Source organism: Oncorhynchus mykiss, chromosome 18, assembly GCF_013265735.2.
Source record: "Oncorhynchus mykiss isolate Arlee chromosome 18, USDA_OmykA_1.1, whole genome shotgun sequence".
Lineage (NCBI taxonomy): Eukaryota > Metazoa > Chordata > Actinopteri > Salmoniformes > Salmonidae > Oncorhynchus > Oncorhynchus mykiss.
In genome coordinates this window covers 37,903,705-37,922,136 of record NC_048582.1, presented here as the reverse complement: position 1 = coordinate 37,922,136, position 18,432 = coordinate 37,903,705, and the positions used below count along the sequence as shown (strand labels likewise).

Below are 18,432 nucleotides of genomic sequence, written 5' to 3'. Positions count from 1 at the left end.
ACTGACTTATATTGCAACATTATTTTAATGTCTTCCTCCAGTGCTAATGAGCAAAATTTAGATTCTTGACCCAAATGAAATAAACTCCACATCAGAGCATGACAGCTACAAGAACAGGATAACCACAGAGGTTGTAGTAGAGACATAAGTGGATAGGTGGGTTGATGATGGCGACAGTGGGGTTAAGACAACTAGCATTAAAAAGAAATGTCTATACAGATGATTACAGCAGATAATCCAAAAATCATTCCGAGATCAAGGCAACCCCAAACTTAACCATTACCGATCAAACAGTATTTTGACGCCTTGTCGCTAAAACCACTTCCACATCATTCACCTCCATATTGTCTGAATAATATGGAATGTGTCTTGGAGGTTGAGCAAGGAATTAACTTTTTTTTCTTTTTTTTCTTTTTTTTTTTTTTTACATTTCACCTTTCACCATTTTGCTTCAGTGTTATGATAAAAAAAGACAGTGATCCTGCACGTAACTTGTCATTTTACCTATTTTAAGAGTGATGACACAAATGTTATATTTAGTCACTCTGAATGTTAGCATTGTCGACTGTAAAGAGGGGTTGGTTGTACATGTGCTTCACGGCTGAATTGCATAAATGGAACTGAAACATTGGACCCCTAAACACATGCCTCCCCCTGACCAGTGGGGAAATCCAATTAACGATTGGTTTTAGGAAATATTGGCTGATGCATTAACCACAGGTGTGATAAAAGCTTTGCTCCCTCACGTTCACTATTACGTTTATCATTAGCAAGAAATCAAAAATCAACCTGGCTGTTGGCAAACCCATTTGAATACGCTCACTGGTCATGAGGATAACCAAATCAAATAACAAGCCGCTCCCTGCAATTGGCTGAAGGAATGCTCCAGATAAAGCAAGCAGTCCTCTCATTGGCTGAAGGAGGAAACCGCTAAAGCTTTGATTGGCAGAATGGAAAAATATGGGTGCGGTTGGCATCTCAGTCTACTTTGTGGTTTGGTTAGCTGGTCGGTTGATCAGTCAGGTAGGCATTTGCAAAGGGGAGGCTGTTTCGAGTGCTGCACCTCTATCCAGCGATCTCTGTACAAGTGGTGACAAGCTTCTTGCCATCCCAGACAGTCTTGAACTGCTCAGGAACAGGGATCTCAGTCTGAGAGACAAAGGAGAAATGGTAGTTTATCATCACTTTTCCACATCACATGTATTGCCTTTTATAATGCCAATTAGACAAGATTCCCCCATAGATGTACTCACATAGTCTCCATCGTTACCAGGTACCAGCACGTTCATCTCTGAGCTCTTGGCGCTGACGATCTCACACTCCAGCGAATCTTTGCTCAGGTACACGTGGCAACCGTCAGTCTTGTTGATGGAGATGGTGGGAACCTTGCCCAAGACCTGAACAAACCAGAGGGTCAAGTGTGATTCTACTATGATTAAATAAATCTGGTACCGTGCAGAGATAAAACAGCCATAAGTTTAGTAAACATGCAAAGTAATCTGTAAAATGTCACACCCACAATCAAACTGGAGACTTTTAATATGTAAATGACAATCAGACAAAAGCTGATCTGATCAGTTGTCACCGTTGTGTGATATCGCCATGTTCATTGACTGTACGACCAGCTTCTTTCACAGTGTCCATTTTCTCATTGATGGAGATTAGAAATACACACCTGAACCTTGACGTCCCTGCAGTTGATAACCTCTACGATGCCCACGACGTCGTCAAAGACCAGACCCAGTTTCTTACAGTTGTCTACAAGAGAGGAACCCTATTAACAAATGCCCTTCGTTGACCTTTGACTTTAAAATGTGTCCACACACGGGTACGTCCTTACCTAAAGTGATGGAGTTTATCTTGCCCTTGATCTGCAGGGTGCTGTTGTTACACTTGAAGGCGTAGACCACCTGCTTGAGCTCTGTGTCGCTGATCACCATGCCCTGGACACCCTCTTGGTTCTCCTATTTGTCATTACACAGAGGAAGAGGTTAGGGGTTAGAGAGGAAATACACTCCACTCCTGAAAATGCAAATGGCTCAGGACTGTAGTGATCAGTGCATGCGAAACCTGTGCATTCAGCTCAGGGGTAAACCAACAGCCAACTTATCTGAAATGCGCCCTTCGTGAGTTCACTGAAATGAATCTTTGAAATGCAACAGAAAGGCCATAGTGTATTATTCCAGCCAAGGTGCAATTCTGATTTTGTCCACTAGATGGCAGCAGGGCATGTGGAAAGTATTAGACTGATCCAATGCACCATTGCATATCTGTTCAATGTTGTATCAAGACTGCCCAAATGTGCATAATTGGTTTATTAATATATTTTCAAGTTAATAATTGTGCACTCTCCTCAAATAATAGCATGGTATTGTTTCATTGTAATAGCTACTATAAATTGGACAGTGCAGTTAGATTAACAAGAATCTAAGCTTTCTGCCCATATCAGATATGTTGATGTCATGGGCCATTATTTTGTTACTTTCAACCTCATGCTAATCACATTAGCCTACGTTAGCTCAACCATCGATCCTGTAGAGGTTAAGGGCTTCTGGAGAGAGAACATTGCCCATAGGAACCTTTTTCCTATAGGAGGAACGGACTGTCAGAAGCCGATGTGGTGCACTGACGCAGCGTTCTGGGCCTGTTTGTCAGACTGTCTTTGTTTCTCTCTGGCTGAACCGTCGAAGCCTGCTCCACTGAAGCTACACTGCCTTTCCAATCCTAACTGCCTCAACTCCCAGCCTTACATCTGAAGCCAAATATAGGCATTCAATCTCCATCTCTACCATATCAATTTAAAATGTTGTTTGTTTTGCTTTTTATGTGCTTCGAGATTTTTTTATGTAATGAAAAGCGCTATACAAATTAAATTATTGTATACCAGTGTAAACGACTTGACAAGGACCAATATCTCACCACTTTCCACTTTTTGCCGTCAAGCTCCAGAACGGGGGGCAGCTTGCGAGAGGGGGCGGCGGTGGCCTCTGTCTTGGGGGAGCTGAAGGGCTTGGGCCCTGTGCACACCGGACCGGTCTGGGTCCTCAGGTTGGGATTCTTGTGAGTCATTTGGTCTTTGGGCACGTGCTTCAGGCCTAGGGACAAAAAGTAAAGGTAGGAAGGAGAGGGGAACACAAATACTGACATTTACCAGACGCTATTATCCAGTATAGTAAGCACAAATATACTGTAAGATGGTCAGACATGGTGCTACTGTCCTGGTAGACAAGGAGAAATGCCTTTACATAATGGAAGACTATAATGAATGTAAGGGCTGGGGTCAATTTGCTTCTCACATTGTATTATTTTCTTGATCCTTTATTTAACCAAGTAAGTCACATTAAGATCCACATCTTTTTCAAGTGAGCCCTGTATGTTTCAAAGTACTTCTTAATCAATTGAGCTTCTGATTCTTGAGAATTTTTGCTGATGCATTATTCGACATGTACCCTTGGTGATGTCAGCTCCCTTGTTGAGGGAGGCGAAGAGGGCGTTACGGGTGTCGGGCCCCTGGTCTCCGCCACCGCCAGACGACCCGCTGAAGTCCATGGGAGGGGGAGGAGGGCCGGGGGGAGGTGGAGCACCACCGGCAGGGTGAGCTGCAGAGGCCGAGGCTACTGGACCCTGGGATGGACAAAAAACAGACAGCACATTGGTTATACACATGCCTAGACATGGTCATTTCCTGTTCTTAACAACTGGGTCTAATTCAATAAGGTGCAATGTTTGGAACTGTGAGAATAGGAACGGCTGACAAGAAACCAACACATTGGTGATTTTACCACCCGCCCTCTCCATCACACAAACAGACTTCTTGTTGCACATAAAACTAAAGACATTACTTGACAACTGGGTGGGATGTTGAGTACTGTGCTGATAGACAAGTCAGATCTTCATACATGTTAGATAAACAGAATTAGATCCGTTCCGCCTTCCTAAACACGCCCATGTCATTACTTCACTCATATGGTAACGGTTTGGATCACCTTTCCCTACCCCCAGCACTAAGTCTGTTGTTTATGAGCAGCCGATAACCCCCAGCACTAAGTCTGTTGTTTATGAGCAGCCGATAACGCGTATCCCTCCTGTAGTGACATGAGAAGTAAAGAGAGAGCGAGAATAGGGTAAAAATGACTCACGCTCTTGCTCCAGGCCAGTCCGGTGGTGTGGTGCTGTTTGATGTAGTTCTGAAGTTCAGTCCAGATAGACAGGTAGGCCTTAACCCAGTCCACATGCTTCTGGTCCCTGAGGAGTAGGACACACGGCAATTTAGCTTAACACAACAGGAGGGTGACCAAAAAGATGAAGAAAATATACAGTATTCAACTATGAGATTAAAACCAAAACTTTTTGGGGTTTTGGTTTTAATTCAGCAGACGCTCTTATCCAGAGTGACTTACGGGCGCAATTAGGATTAAGTGCCTTGCTCAAGGGCACAGACAGATTCTTCACCTACGGGTCCAACGCTCTTAACCGCTAAGCTACCTGCCACCCACTTGGCAGTCAGAAAAAGGTTGAAAGGCCAACAAACAGCAGATGGTCCTTACTTCTCCTTGTAGTCCTTGAGCACCCGGTTGGTGTAGAACTGGGCAGCATCCTGCATCTCCTTCACATAGGGACCTGGCTTAGGAGCCTGGAAGAGCAAGAACGTCGTAGGAGATTTATTGCTCTTCAAAACAGCCTGTGTGGACACGGCTCGTGCGATGGCTTACGAGGGTTTATTAGATGCACGCATTGCATCCACTGGCATACCAAAGTCTAGGTTTAACTTTGTTCATTATTGATCAGACTAAAATGCAGCAGTTCTCATTCATATTCATTACTCAAAATTATCATCAGAATTCCAGAGTTTCAACACTGATGCCCTGTTGCTAAAAGGGACTGTTTCAATTTCACTGCCAAACAACCGTCTCAGGACTGAAATGAAAGACGTGCTTGTTTCCAGCAATCACACACACACACACACAGGTTACAACGCCAAGGCCCTCCACCCACCAAGGCCCTCCACTCACCATGGCGACCCAGCCGAGGGCAGGCACGCTTTCGCTGATGGCCGAGAGGTGGTTGAAGAGGGGCGAGGAGCGGTTCTGCTCGCGGAACGTCTGCACCTGCTGGATCACTTTGGAGACGGGGGTCAGGAGAGCAGTCAAGGATGCCTATAGAGGGAAAATAACCATTACTTAAATCATAACATCCTAGAGATGCAAATAAAGGAATGTATTTGCACCTGAAGACAAAATATAAATCACCAACCAGGGTGGAATAACGTGCAATTAATTACTTTGAATAATATATGTGGCAAGAGAATGTAGGAAAGTCATGCCTTTGGAATCAGTTAACCTAATTGCTACACTGCTGATTCAATACCAATATGTCCGTTAATGAGACAACTACAGTAAATGAACTGTTGAGTTTATCTAAATAATGACATTCTGTTGAAAACTGTCATGTCCAGGGTCAAGGTGATCTCTGACGGGTGAACCAACTCACATCAGAGGGCTTCTGGGAGCCGGAGGCGGTGACAAGGAGCTGTCTCTGACATGAGAACGCCTGCTTCATCATGTCCGCCTGAGAGAGGGAGAGACAGAAAGATGAAAAGGTCCAGGTTTGGTTAACTGAATCGTACACATCCACCAATAAGCGTGACATGAGACCTGAGGAGCATTACTAGCCAACGTTTCCCTCTAGTGCAATTCAACTTACATGCTTCTGGACGTCGCCCCCTATCTGCTGGCTGAGGGTCATGTACTGGCCAACAGAGCCCGTGATGATGGCATCATAGGCCTCCACGTAAGCTGCCACGACTGCAAGGAATGGGTGGCAACGGGCAGAGATACCAATGTTTATACGATATGTTTGTTCTGCTTGTGAGTCATGTTCTAATTTTACCTCCATTATCTAAGACAAAACAAACGATGACAACTGGTACTGTGGAAGTTTCTTTAGCATTATTAGGACCAGGACTCGCAATTCAGTCTCAGTCTTTCCCTGACTTCTCGCATCTGTGTTTCTGTGAAAAAGGTTACAATATGAAATATCCTAAAAGGTTACCTCCAGAGCCTCCAGTAGAGCCTCCAGCAGAGCCACCGCCACCTCCACCGCCCGACACCGCCTCCAAACGACTCACAGCCACCTCCAGCCGCTGCACCAGACTTGCCAACGCCGCCATTCCTGGGGACAGACGACACATCAGCTGATGGGCTCAGTGGTCACTGCTCGTTTTACTATAAAAAGGTATCACAAGCGGTCGTTGACAGCAAGTGGTTTTGACTGTCTGAATCATGTCGGCTTTTCATTTAAAGTTGTGCATTAGTATGCCTACTTGTCTCGGTATGTTAGTCTGTCTTTTGTCATTCCGTTACTCATACATTGTCTATAAAAAAATAGGCAGCCTACTGCTATTTTGGCAATAAAAATCAGAGATCATGGCCATAGATACAACTGGACAGAGAACAACCAAAAGGGGGAAGACGAGTTGTAACTTTAACCAACCTAGTGGTTAAACAATGAGTACTGGAATGGGGTTGGGGACAAGACCTCCTGAGTACAGGTATGCAGGGAATAATACTGGCCTTCCTTCCCTGTCATTCCCATTATGCAACCTTCACCCGGGCCAGATTACATCAAAGCAACCACTCATAACTACACTGAACAAAAAATATAAAGCCTGTTGTCCCACTCTTCTTCAATGACTGTGTGAAGTTACTGGATATTGGCGGGAACTGAAACATGCTATCGTACACGTCGATCCAGAACATCCTAAACATGCTCAATGGGACCTGATGCATGTCTATGCTAATTGAACACAGCTAACTCTATACTCAACAACAGTCCTCTGTGTTGACAAAGTGGGAAGTGATAAGTGTTGTTAGAGCCTCTCTACTGTTGTGAAATGCCCTTGCAGGAGTGCAGACACACCCTATAGGCTGACATTGTGTAATAGAAACCGGATCCCCTTTTCATCGGACTGACTGTCTCAGGTACTGTCAGCTGAGTGGAAACACAGGCTTCATCCCATTAATGACAATGGATCCATGTCGCTCTATTCTCCTGGGATAATACCCTCACCATTCACTTTCCCAGAGCAAAGCAATGCTTGTGACACAAAACGCTACCAAATGATTCAATGGCTCTTGATTTGGTTAGAGATAAACATTTGTGTTCTGTATAGTGTACAGATGATCATTGATCACTCATAAACTGCACTTTCTGTATTTACTGACTGTATACAGTGCATTCGGAAAGTATTCAAACCCCTTGCGATATTACAGCCTTATTCTAAAATTGATTAAAATGCCCCCCCCCCCCCCCCCCCTCATCAATTTACACACAATACTCCATAATGAAAAAAGTGAACAGGTTTTTAGAAATGTTTGCACATTTAAAAATATAAACTGAAATACCTTATTTATATACACTACTGTTCAAAAGTTTAGGGTCACTTAGAAATGGCCGTGTTTTTGAAAGAAAAGCAACTTTTTTGTCCATTAAAATAACATTCAATTGATCAGAAATACAGTGTAAACATTGTTAATGTTGTAAAGGACTATTGTAGCTGGAAATGGCTGATTTTTATGGAATATCTACATAGGCGTAGAGGCTCATTATCAGCCACCGTCACTCCTGTGTTCCAATGGCACGTTGTGTTAGCTAATCCAAGTTTATCATTTTAAAAAGGCTAATTGATCAGTAGAAAACCCTTTTGCAATTATGTTAACACAGCTGGAAACTGTTGCTCTGATTAAAGAAGCAGTGAAACTGTCCTTTAGGCTAGTTGAGTATCCGGAGCATCAGCATTTGTGTGTTCGGTTACAGGTTCAAAATGGCTAGAAACAAAGAACTTTCTTCTGAAATACTTCAGTTTCTGGCCATTTTGTAATCAAACCCACAAATGCTGATGCGGCAGATACTCAACTAGTCTAAAGGTCAGTTTTATTGCTTATGTAAAATCAGTACAACAGTTTCCAGCTGTGCTAACAATTAAAAAAGTTTTCTAATGATCAATTAGCCTTTTAAAATTATAAACGTGGATTAGCTAACATAACGAGCCATTGGAACACAGGAGTGATGGTTGCTGATAATAGGCCTCCGTATGCCGATGTAGATATTCCATTAAAAAAGTGTCTACACTGTATTTCTAATCAATTTCATGTTATTTTAATGGACAAAAACAATTGCTTCTCTCTCAAAATCACAGAAATGTCTAAGTGACACCAAACTTTTGAACGGTAGTGTAAGTATTCAGACCCTTTGCTATGAGACTACAAATTGAGCTCAGGTGCATCCTGTTGCCATTGATTTTACTGTTTCTAGAACGATTAGAGTCCACCTGTGTTAAATTCAATTGATTGGACATGATTTTGAAAGGCACACACCTGTCTATATAAGGGCCCACACTTGACAGTGCATGTAGCGCGCCGAGACAGGATTGTGTCTAGGTACAGATCTGTGGAAGGGTATCAAAAAATGTCTGCAGCGTTTTTATTTAACTTTAATTGAAGTCCCCAAGAACACAGTGGCCTCCCATCATTCTTAAATGAGAGAAGTTTGGAACCACCAATACTCCTTCCTAGAGCTGGCCGCCCAGCCAAACTGAGCAATCTAGGGAGAAGGGCCTTGGTCAGGGAAGTGACCAAGAACCCGATGGTCACAGAGTTCCTCTGTGGAGCTGGGAGACCCTTCCAGAAGGATAACCATCTCTGCAGCACTCCAGCAACCAGGCATTTATGGTAGAGTGGCGAGATGGAAACCACTCCTCAGTAAAGGCACATGACCGCCCACATAAAGCACACATTTTTTTCAGACCATAAGAAACAGGATTCTCTGGTCTGATGAAACCAAGATTGAACTCTTTGGTCTAAATGCCAAGCGTCACGTCTGGAGGAAACCTGGCACCATCCCTACCGTGAAGCATGTTGGAGGCAGCAACATGCTGTGGGGATGTTTTTCAGCTACAGAGACTGGGAGACTAGTCAGGATCGAGGGAAAGACAAACGGAGCAAAGTAGATCCTTGATGAAAACCTGCTCCAGAGCAGACTGGGGCGAAGGTTCAGCTTCCAACAGGACAACGACCCTAAGCACACAGTCAAGACAACTCAGTGGCTTCGGGACAAGTCTCTAAATGTCGTGGAGTGGCCCAGCCAGAGCCCGATAAAACATTTCTGGAGACATGAAAATAGCTGTGTAGCGACGCTCCCCATCCAACCTGACAGATCGTGAGAGGATCTGCAGAGAAGAATGGGAGAAAATAGGTGTTCACAAATACAGGTGTGCCAAGCTTGCAGCGTCATACCCAAGAAGAGGCAAGGCTGTAATCGCTTCAACAAAGTACTGAGTAAAGGTTCTGAATAATTATGTAAATGTCTTTTACATTTTTTTTAAATATACATTTGCAAACATTTCTAAAAACCTGTTATTGCTTTGTCATTATGGGGTATTGTGTGTAGATTGAGGAATAAACACAATTTAATCAATTTTAGAATGCTGTAACGTAAATGTGGAAAAAGTCAAGGGGTCTGAATACTTTCCGAATGCACTGTATATCATTTGCCCATCTTTGAATGTGTTATGTATGCAGAACCGCAACCAAACTTTCCCCATGTGCATAATAAAGTAATCTTATCTTGTCAAATTTGGTATCCGTGCATACCCTTGACCTAAATGTATGGGCTAGGCATTGTGCTTGTAAAAAAGTATCTTCAAGGGCTGGTGGACCTGGAGTCCAATTTATTTTACTTCCGTGCAATGACTCAACCTAGGCCTGCTGCTGTGGTTAAAGCAGGGTAGGGTGGGTCAACTTGTGTTGCTTATATGGACAGTTAGGAAACAGTGCTTAAAGTGCACATGGAAAGTAGGAAGAAGACATCTTCTAATTGCCTAATTGCGCACTGCAGCTACGGACGGTTGGAAGTCCTCCAAGTGATGAGCACCTGGAAACTAGCCTGTCCAAGGAAAATACATCTGCAGGTTTCAAGAGCGTTCTATTATTCAAGGGACCATTGGCAATAACACATGGTTTCACTTTTCAGCATAGATATCAGACCCTGTGAATGCGGGATTTTAGTATGTTACACAATTTCTCCAACACACTCGGTAGACGTGCGTTCAGACATACTAGGGAGAAGGCGTTTAGGCGCAGTCTGTCTGCGGTCAAGGATTACATGAAAAAAAAAAAAAAACTTTTCTGCTTTAGTAATTAAATTATGGCAAATATACGCCGGCGTCTTGCGCCTACCGGTATCCAGAGTCATACACACCGTTTGGGCTAGACAATGTTCCATCAAGCTATCATGGCTAGCTAGCTTGCGAAGCACCGCTAATCTTCACAAGCCGATGATAATGAGATTGGGAGTCGGCCGAGGTAGCTATCTATAGTTAGCCTATGCTAGGTAGCTAGCTGGAAACAATGAAATAGCTAACGTTAGCTGTGGCGTATTCATTATGCAGATTTTGTTGCAAAACCTTAATTAAAAGGAAGCAAACCGAACGAAACGGGATTTGAAACCTGAATTTGTCCCAATAGAAACTCTCGGTTTACTCTTTGGTTCTTAAACCGTAACGTAAACGGTTTCCGTAATGTATACTTACAACACCCTGTTCTGACAGTAAGAGTATGGGTTGGTTAACAACAACCTCTAACGATTTAGCTAGTCAGCTCGATCCCCTCCCTGTCTTTCGGCATTCCTGTATTTTAATGCATACCCCTCTCTTGTAGTGTTGCACACTAGTCTGCGAAAATAAATAACTACACATTTGGGTTGAGTCGTTTTAACATACTGAAATTCACAACACTATTCCAATAATGCATCATGGAATAATGTCTAGCTAATACAATTTGACATCAAGAAAGCAATCATAATGTTAAATCATAACGATAATTTCGGAACGATTCCTTCATGCAACGAGGGCGCATTATGACATGGACTATTATGCACCTAAAACAATTTATAGAGGAATAATATAAAGCAGCATAGTCCCACAGAGTAACAAAACCTCATCCTTACCTGCTAAATTGGACAAGCACTGATTAGGTCTTTAAATCACGGTCAATTGTGTGTAGGAGCTAGCAGACTTACTGCTCTGCCTATTCTTCCAGTATAAAACAGACAGTACAGTATGAAGATGGGCTAAAACTGCTTCTCCAATAGAAATCCCCGATCACGCTTGTAGGCGATGTCATGGCGACGTTGGCTAGCTAAGCTCATGCGCAGAAACACGTCATCGGGTCTAACGGTCGTCTCGTGTCAAACTGCGCACGTGCAAGCCGTCAAAATCAAAGGCATTCCTTCGATATAAAATAGTTTTTAACGAAAATGAAAACGTGTCAGTTTGACACTTTCACACGGTTGGAGTAATAATATGTGCAACTACTTAAGACATTGGCTTGAAATCTAAGTTGTGCTTTTAGATTTCGACAAAATTAACAACTAAGGAAGAATTGTTCCCTTCTCTCGTTGACTTCTCAAACCCAAAACCCCGACCCTGCTCTGTTTGGTCTGTAACGCACGCGTTCCCGAAAGTCTCTCGATGTTGCGCCTCTGGGTTTAGAAACTCTGTGGAATGATTGTGGACGTTCCCAGTTGTCACCGCGCGGAGTTTCCGCTCTTATTCGCGCAACAATTCCTTTCCCTTATAAGGATAAGAGAGAGAGAGAGTGCAGATACATGAAATAGAACACAACAAACATTATTCCTCATCTTCAGAAATAAAAATGTCATCCCATTCTCTGGTCTCAATTGCAATGTATCTGTCATTGTTCGAAACACAGTATGGCCCCATCACTGTTATAAATTGCTTATAACGTCATACTGTGGGTGTGTTCGTAAATTCGCTCTGGCTATCTACTCCGATTAAGAGCACTTTCGTCTGAGTGTGCCAGAGGGCAGAATAACTGATGAATGTACAAACGCTCAACACCCGTTGAATATGGCCGGTGTCAGTAAACGTCGGCAAAAAAGCATCATAAAATTGTTGACAGCAGCACAGTTACAGTCACCAAAGCTCTGGATAACATAAAAATAGCCTAACCAGCTCTGCTAGGGCGAGTGTCTGGAAGCAGCTAACCAACGTTAATTAGCCAGTTAGCTTGGGTGATTGACTGCCGTTCAGGTCACAACGCTCGGATCAACCCTACTCCTCCGCCAAAGCGTCCAGTGCACGCTCTGAATTTACCAACAGACAATCTGACAACACCCTGAATTTACGAAAGCACCGAGCACACTCTTACACTCCAGATATATCCCTGTATATCAGCATCTGGTAGTAGGGTAGGCCTACTGATGTGACTTCTATACTCACTACCCCTCATCCTCACCACAATTCACAGTCAGCACAATTTTGGGCCAGTTTTGACTACCTATGTAATGGAGGTGATTCAGTCAACCACACTGGCTTGATGAGTGATCTTACTAGTGAGACCTAAATGCTTGCGTAAGCTCCGCGGCCCAAAGCAATGTCTAGCCTTCATTTCAGTGGGCTAACAGTCTTGTGGTGTACAGACAGAATTCAAACCTAGATAGTCACATTGGTGCATTGACCGGGATTCAGTCAATTGATGCAGCCTATCACGGGGTCAATGTGGAGAGGAGGCCTGCAGTGTGATGCCCAACCTTTAAACTTGAAGAGGTCAGATCTAAGCTCAGAAGGCATCAAGATAATCAGCTTCATTTTCAAATGTTTTTTTTATTGGCCAACAGTCTTGGTGAACCCAGGTTCAAACCCAGACACCAGCATATAGATCCCCACTGCCCTTCTCACCTTAGGCTGCCATAACAACCAGTAAATATATTTTATCAGTATCACAGCCAGTCACATGAGTGAATGACTGCCATCAATTAACTGATTTGCTTGGTGTTAGTAGTTTCATAGGTTGCAATAAATGGGTTAATACACATCATTGGTTGCAAGTAGTCTCTTAAATCAAAACAAGTCAAATCAAATAGTTGAACACAGCGTTCCCCCCTAATTCTTGTCTGAACGCATCTCTGTTGTGTAGCTGTTTCAGGTTTATGGGATAACAAGACACACCGATCCAACTGAAACAACGGCAGTGTTTAGAAGTATTAGCGACAGACTGGCTGATCTAGAAATCACCTTGCATCCAAATAACAGTGATCAGAGACTGTCGAATTGATACTTTCAAGTACCAATTTGGTTGTTAGCCCACCCACTCCAAATCTCTGATGGGAGTTAGATTTAAAGGCATGCTCTGGAACTTTGGCAACTACCAAGTCTTTTTCACTCTTCATTTTTGGGGCTCATGAGCGCTACTTTCAGAACTACTGGCTAAAAAAGCATACAAAAGTACCAGAGAATCTCGAACTCTCAATCTCATTACGGAGTGGGTATTGGAAGCCCATTAGGTCAACACTCAGTGGTGTGATGATTAAACAGACATACAAACTGCACCCTGTCTAGTCTATGGAGAGATCAATGTCAAGCAGGCGGAATAACATTAACGAGACCACAGGCGGCCAACGTCTCAGATGGCTTCATCTCATCATTTAGTGTTATGAAGCACTAAAGGGGAACCACCGTCAGTAATGGTCAGCCATAAAAGAGAATGTGAAGTCTGTAAGTGGCAATAGAATAGATAGCTGTGCGGCAGTGTTTTCTCAACGGTTCACAGTTGGCCTCTCCTTGGTCAGAGAGCTAAAGACATGTTTAGACTTTTGCAGATGTTTTAGATTAGCCATAGCTTTAACGACTTTGGGAGTCTTGATACAAAAATAAAAGGTGGACAAAGTAAAACATATTTGATTTTAATTTACAGATAATCCAGTTTAATAAGGTCTGGTCACATAGTGAGGAGAATCCTTCACTAAAATGACTGTTATTTAACAATGAAATGAACACAGAATCCCTTTCATTTCGTGGCTGCGCCCTCTCTGCTGCCACAGTGGACTCCCAGAATGCTGCCAATTTTTCATAAAAATGTGCTCGACTAGCGCATTGGAGGAATAGCATGAGATGACTTTGCACTGAGAAAGGTTTGGTAAAGAAATGATTGCTTATTTCACAGAGCGTTCCTCCGATTAGATCGGGGGGCTTTCCATTTAAACATTCAACAACCAAAAAAAATAATGTCTAAAGTCAGACTTGAAGGGTCAGGTTCACAGTAATCTTCATGCAAAGTGACAACACCACTCAAGTTTGGAGGAGGTACAATGGAGAATCCCACCGCTCTGTATCTACGGCTGAACTGAATAAATTGCTAATCTGATCAATGTGTATGAATCAGCACTTGTTCAGTTAGCAGCCTGTGAGAGCAGTGGAGATGCAGACAGACGTAGCCACGGTGAGCGTGAAAAACAAAGTGCGTCAGGATCAAAATGGTCAGCCAAAACAAATCTTAAAAACAAACAAGACCGTAAGTGGTCTTCCAGGTTCGAACAGTCGTTAGTATCCGAGGTGAGTAGAAAGCATTGCCCCTTTCTTCCCCATGTGTCATTGGTGTCTTCATCATCATCTCCCAGTAATAGGGGTGGGGGCGTCAATGTTGTGTAGTCCAGTGTGTTCATACAGTATGAGGCATGGCTCTCGAAAAACAGCATTTCCCAGGATCCTCTGAATAGCATGGCTGACAGCAACAAAAGCAGTTTCGACTCTCAATGCTGGTTAAGTGTCAAACACACAACTCTTTTCTGAAACAACGTTTTGGCACAATTACCACAAGAGCACATATTTCAATTTTGAGACACATTCAGGCACACACAACATGGATAACTCATGCAGACCTAACCACCATTCAAACATGAATACATACCACAACTGCTCTCTCATGCACAGATATCTAGATTTGTTTTCATCTAGACAAGTCACTTGTCAACCATTTTGTAACCTGTCAGAGTAGAGTAGGAACATTCAGGCTAGTCTTCACTAGCAGTCTCCCGTTTTCTCCTGGGGGGTGGAGGGGTACTTTCTCAGTGTGTCCCCCCCCCCAAATCTTTCCTTTAAATGGTCTTTCCTTCTCAGAGGTTAAACATAATTTCGTTAATCTTGGCTCAGTGTGGGCGCAGGGAAGTTTAAATACGGGGGTGTGTGGGTGGGAGGCTTGACCCTGTGCCCAACAGGGTTTTCTCTCATTCTCCAGGACCCATATGTCTTGAGTGTCCTATGGGTGGAGAGGTGTCCAGCTTGTGTGGTGGAGAAGAGTGAAAGAGAGTGGGTGGTGAGGGATTAGGGGTGGGGAGGGGTGTTCCACCACCCTCTGTTGCTATAGCAGCTCCTCTCTTTGCTTTTTGTTCCTGGTGGGGCCCTGGCCGTTTTCCAGGGTGCCGTTGTGGGGTCGGAGGAGGTGTCCTCGTTCCCTGTCTGTCCATGGGACCCCTCCTTGGCCGTCGTCACTGTCCAAGTCTGAGTCAGAGCGCATGAGGGCTGAGGACGAGGGGGCGGGGGCCGGCTTCATTCGGCCTGGTGGGGGTGAAAGGGAAAGGAATAGGAATGTGCTGTTTTCAACATATTCCAAGATAATAAGGCACAGAGGCTATGTAAAGTGTGTGTGTTACCAGCTCGGGGTGGGTGTAGCTCCAGGCCGTCCTGCTCTTCGCCATTAAGCATCTTATAGCGGCTTTTGCTCTTGTGGCGCATTTTACCCTTTCGCCTGTTCAAAACACACAGTCCTGTCAGTCTGCTTATTCCACATTACTGGATGGACAACAAGCACGTATATAAAACAGAGTAGCACGCCATGCAATGTAAACAAAGCAACATAATATTAATGTACAAAAATGTCAAACTCAAATGTTAGTGGCACTCTTACCCGCGGCAACAACACACCATTCCCCAGACAAAGGTCGCGATGGCAACCACGATCATGAAGGATGCTATGGTCACATACAGCACACTCCATTCTGAAAGAGAGAGGGTCAATACAAGTCGCAGGTTGTCAGAATGAGAAAGTGGAAACTCAGCACTTGATATTTCCATTACGTTGCTTTCCACTGTGTATCATACTCGGAAGTAAATTCATGCAGTCACATGAGTCTTCACAGTATCCTAATGTATAATGTCATCATCTTCAATTTCACGAGTGTCCACTCCGCTCCTCACCACAGTTGCTCTCTTGGTCCCACAGCTGTCCTTTGATAAAATTCTCCATCCAGAAGGGGTGGCAGACACAGGTCCGCGTGAATGAGTCGCAATCCCCGTGACTGGAGCAGTTCAGCTGGCAGACTGCAAGGGGAAGAGAGACGTTAACAGACGTGAACTTCGAATTCCGTCAGGCCACAGGTTTTCTAGAGTCTTCTTGACATCTTCTTGGTCAAAGACGACAATCGTATCCTAACTGTCTTTTAAGACTAGTCTATCTAACCTGGAGATGAATAAAACAAATATATTAAGACAAACTTGAAGTTGTAAGTTAAAAAGAGAGGTAAGGGTAAGTCAAAATAAACTAAAATTGCCCATACTTTAAATATCACAAATGTAAAAACAATATTTAAAAAAAATACGTATTTCATTCATAGAGCATGTTTAATTTCACAGCAAACTCTCAATAAGTGCTTGTCATGTAAATGAACTAAGTCTCAATTCATTAGTCCTAATACATTTCTCCATCCATGTCATGCTTTTCTCTTGTCACGTGTCTGGATACTCACTGACTGTGTCCACCCGCCGTGCCTTGAAGATGAGGAAGTCGTTCTTCTGTTTGCGTAGCTTGTTGCGCAGCCCCAGAGCCACACTGTGACCGGACAGTGGGGGGCGACCCGGACCCCCAGACACCAAGAACACCAGTCGAGTACTGAGAGGAGAGGAATGGAGATGGGAGGAAATTAATAGATTCCCACAACCAGCCTAATTACGAATAATTCTTAGTAATTATAAACATTGCCTCCTAGTTTTGTAACAAAGAATCTCTCATAAGTGTGGTAACAAAGTTACACATTGTAAACGTGGCAATTTTTAAAATTTAAATTACACATTGTTCAAAACAACACATGCTAAAACGTGTACAAGAAAGAGTATGTCAGAGAAAGAGTGAATTCCTGTGTTCTTGCACTTACATTGCAATTAAGTAACTTACTGTGCCAATAAAGTCGAGTGAGTTGAAATGAAGAGACCCGAAACATAGAGGAAAGGAGCTGACCTGTGCTCGTTGAAGGCGCTGACCTCCCGTACGATGATGTCACTGTCGAGCACGCCCAGTAGCACGCCCACCTGTCTGAGCAGCATGTCTCTCTGGCGGTGGGACACCTGGGACACAGACACCTCCAGCACCAGCTCCACCAGGTCACGCTGCCACACATCTGACAGGAGAGAGAGGGCAGAGGACAGAGTGAGGGAGAGGAAGACATTGGGATAATGATAGTGTGTGTAGGACCCATTTCTGCTGTGCTTGTGTGTGTTATCCATATAGTATTTCTCCTACTTCCCATAGATCTGAATGGATTGGGTGGGAGGAATATAATGGAAAATAAACTTAGTGTATCAACAGGCTAGTTGTAGCTATAGCCACATCCATTTGATTCTTTCAGACCAAGTGTCGAGGGGTTGATTTTGGGGCTGTGTTTGTAGTCCATAAGGAGCCCACTGACCCGGTTTGACCTCTACAGTCCCTCTGTCTGAGCTGCTCTGGCCCTTGCTGTCTGTCACAGTCAGAGTGAAGCTGTACTTTCCCTCCACCAGGTTAGTGAGAAACAGCACCGCCTGGTGGTCAGAGTTGTTCAGTACGTCCTGGGGGACAAAGACAACACAACTCTTCAGACAAGATGCATTTGATTTGTATTTGATCAATTACAAAGATATTTTGTCTTATGTTGATGACACATTTCTTAATTCAAAGACGTTGAAGACATTGAATTATGTTATAATTGCAGAACGTTGTATTTTCGAGCTGCATGCAATGGCCTACACTACTGCAAAAAGAAAAGTGGAAAAACGGGTCTGACCAGAACACATACTTGTTCAAAATATTTCCAGTAGGTCATTGTACGCAAATACTATTAAGTAGAATGTTTATCATGAGAAATGCAAGAGCAGATTGCATTTGATCATAATGCTTTTACCTAATACAACAATGAAGAGGGAAATGTATGCTACATTGTACATTTTCTGTTGACTTACTATAGGTACATTGTATGTTTGCCACAGCTCCCCTAGCACTTAATAATATTTTCTGTAAATATTTCTGTTATCCGTTATAGTACCACGGAGTGGACTCTCTCTCACCCCTGCTGCAGGACTACTGTCGTCACGGGTCCACAAGTAGCCGACTCCACCCTTGTCGTCTGTGGAGTGGGAGCCGTCCAGGGCTGCAGTCCGCAGGGGCAGAGAGATGGCCGGCCTGGACTGGACATGGGCTACTGGGGGTTGGTCTAACTCTGGTAAAGAGAAGACCAGACACTTTTAAAGGATATTGCCGTGCCAAAGAGTATTCTGAAATACTCCGTATGCTGTTTCTCTCCATGCACCTGGTAATAATATAGGTGTGT

The 18,432-nt window shown here is 43.6% G+C and overlaps 2 protein-coding genes across 5 annotated transcripts in view; both read right to left on the bottom strand.

The window, feature by feature from the left end:
- Window positions 1-6: 6 nt before the first annotated feature.
- On the bottom strand, window positions 7-11,160 carry LOC110496140 (adenylyl cyclase-associated protein 1). 2 transcript variants are annotated; one of them, XM_036952663.1, is made up of 13 exons: window positions 11,005-11,160; window positions 6,052-6,224; window positions 5,704-5,804; window positions 5,491-5,568; window positions 5,013-5,156; window positions 4,548-4,633; window positions 4,140-4,245; window positions 3,450-3,624; window positions 2,920-3,095; window positions 1,841-1,964; window positions 1,676-1,758; window positions 1,254-1,397; window positions 7-1,149 (listed from the first exon to the last, which is right to left on the bottom strand). In XM_036952663.1, the coding sequence occupies exons 2-13, from the start codon at window positions 6,188-6,190 to the stop codon at window positions 1,066-1,068; spliced, it is 1,440 nt and encodes a 479-aa protein (XP_036808558.1). In that variant the 5' UTR covers window positions 6,191-6,224; window positions 11,005-11,160; the 3' UTR covers window positions 7-1,065. The 2 variants fall into 2 exon arrangements, with proteins under 2 accessions (XP_036808558.1, XP_021427535.2); XM_021571860.2 differs by having other exon boundaries at window positions 6,052-6,171; window positions 11,005-11,157.
- A 2,585-nt stretch (window positions 11,161-13,745) lies between these two features.
- Window positions 13,746-18,432, bottom strand: part of LOC110496138 (dyslexia-associated protein KIAA0319-like protein) — a 30,282-nt gene continuing 25,595 nt past the window's right edge. For all 3 annotated transcript variants that reach the window (XM_021571854.2, XM_021571856.2, XM_021571855.2), the window contains 8 exons: window positions 18,170-18,321; window positions 17,536-17,674; window positions 17,088-17,247; window positions 16,600-16,742; window positions 16,052-16,174; window positions 15,762-15,852; window positions 15,508-15,602; window positions 13,746-15,412 (listed from right to left, as the gene is read on the bottom strand). In XM_021571854.2, the coding sequence (XP_021427529.2) occupies window positions 15,216-15,412; window positions 15,508-15,602; window positions 15,762-15,852; window positions 16,052-16,174; window positions 16,600-16,742; window positions 17,088-17,247; window positions 17,536-17,674; window positions 18,170-18,321 (1,100 nt within the window). In that variant the 3' untranslated portion in view covers window positions 13,746-15,215. The remainder of the gene's footprint in view (window positions 15,413-15,507; window positions 15,603-15,761; window positions 15,853-16,051; window positions 16,175-16,599; window positions 16,743-17,087; window positions 17,248-17,535; window positions 17,675-18,169; window positions 18,322-18,432) is intronic.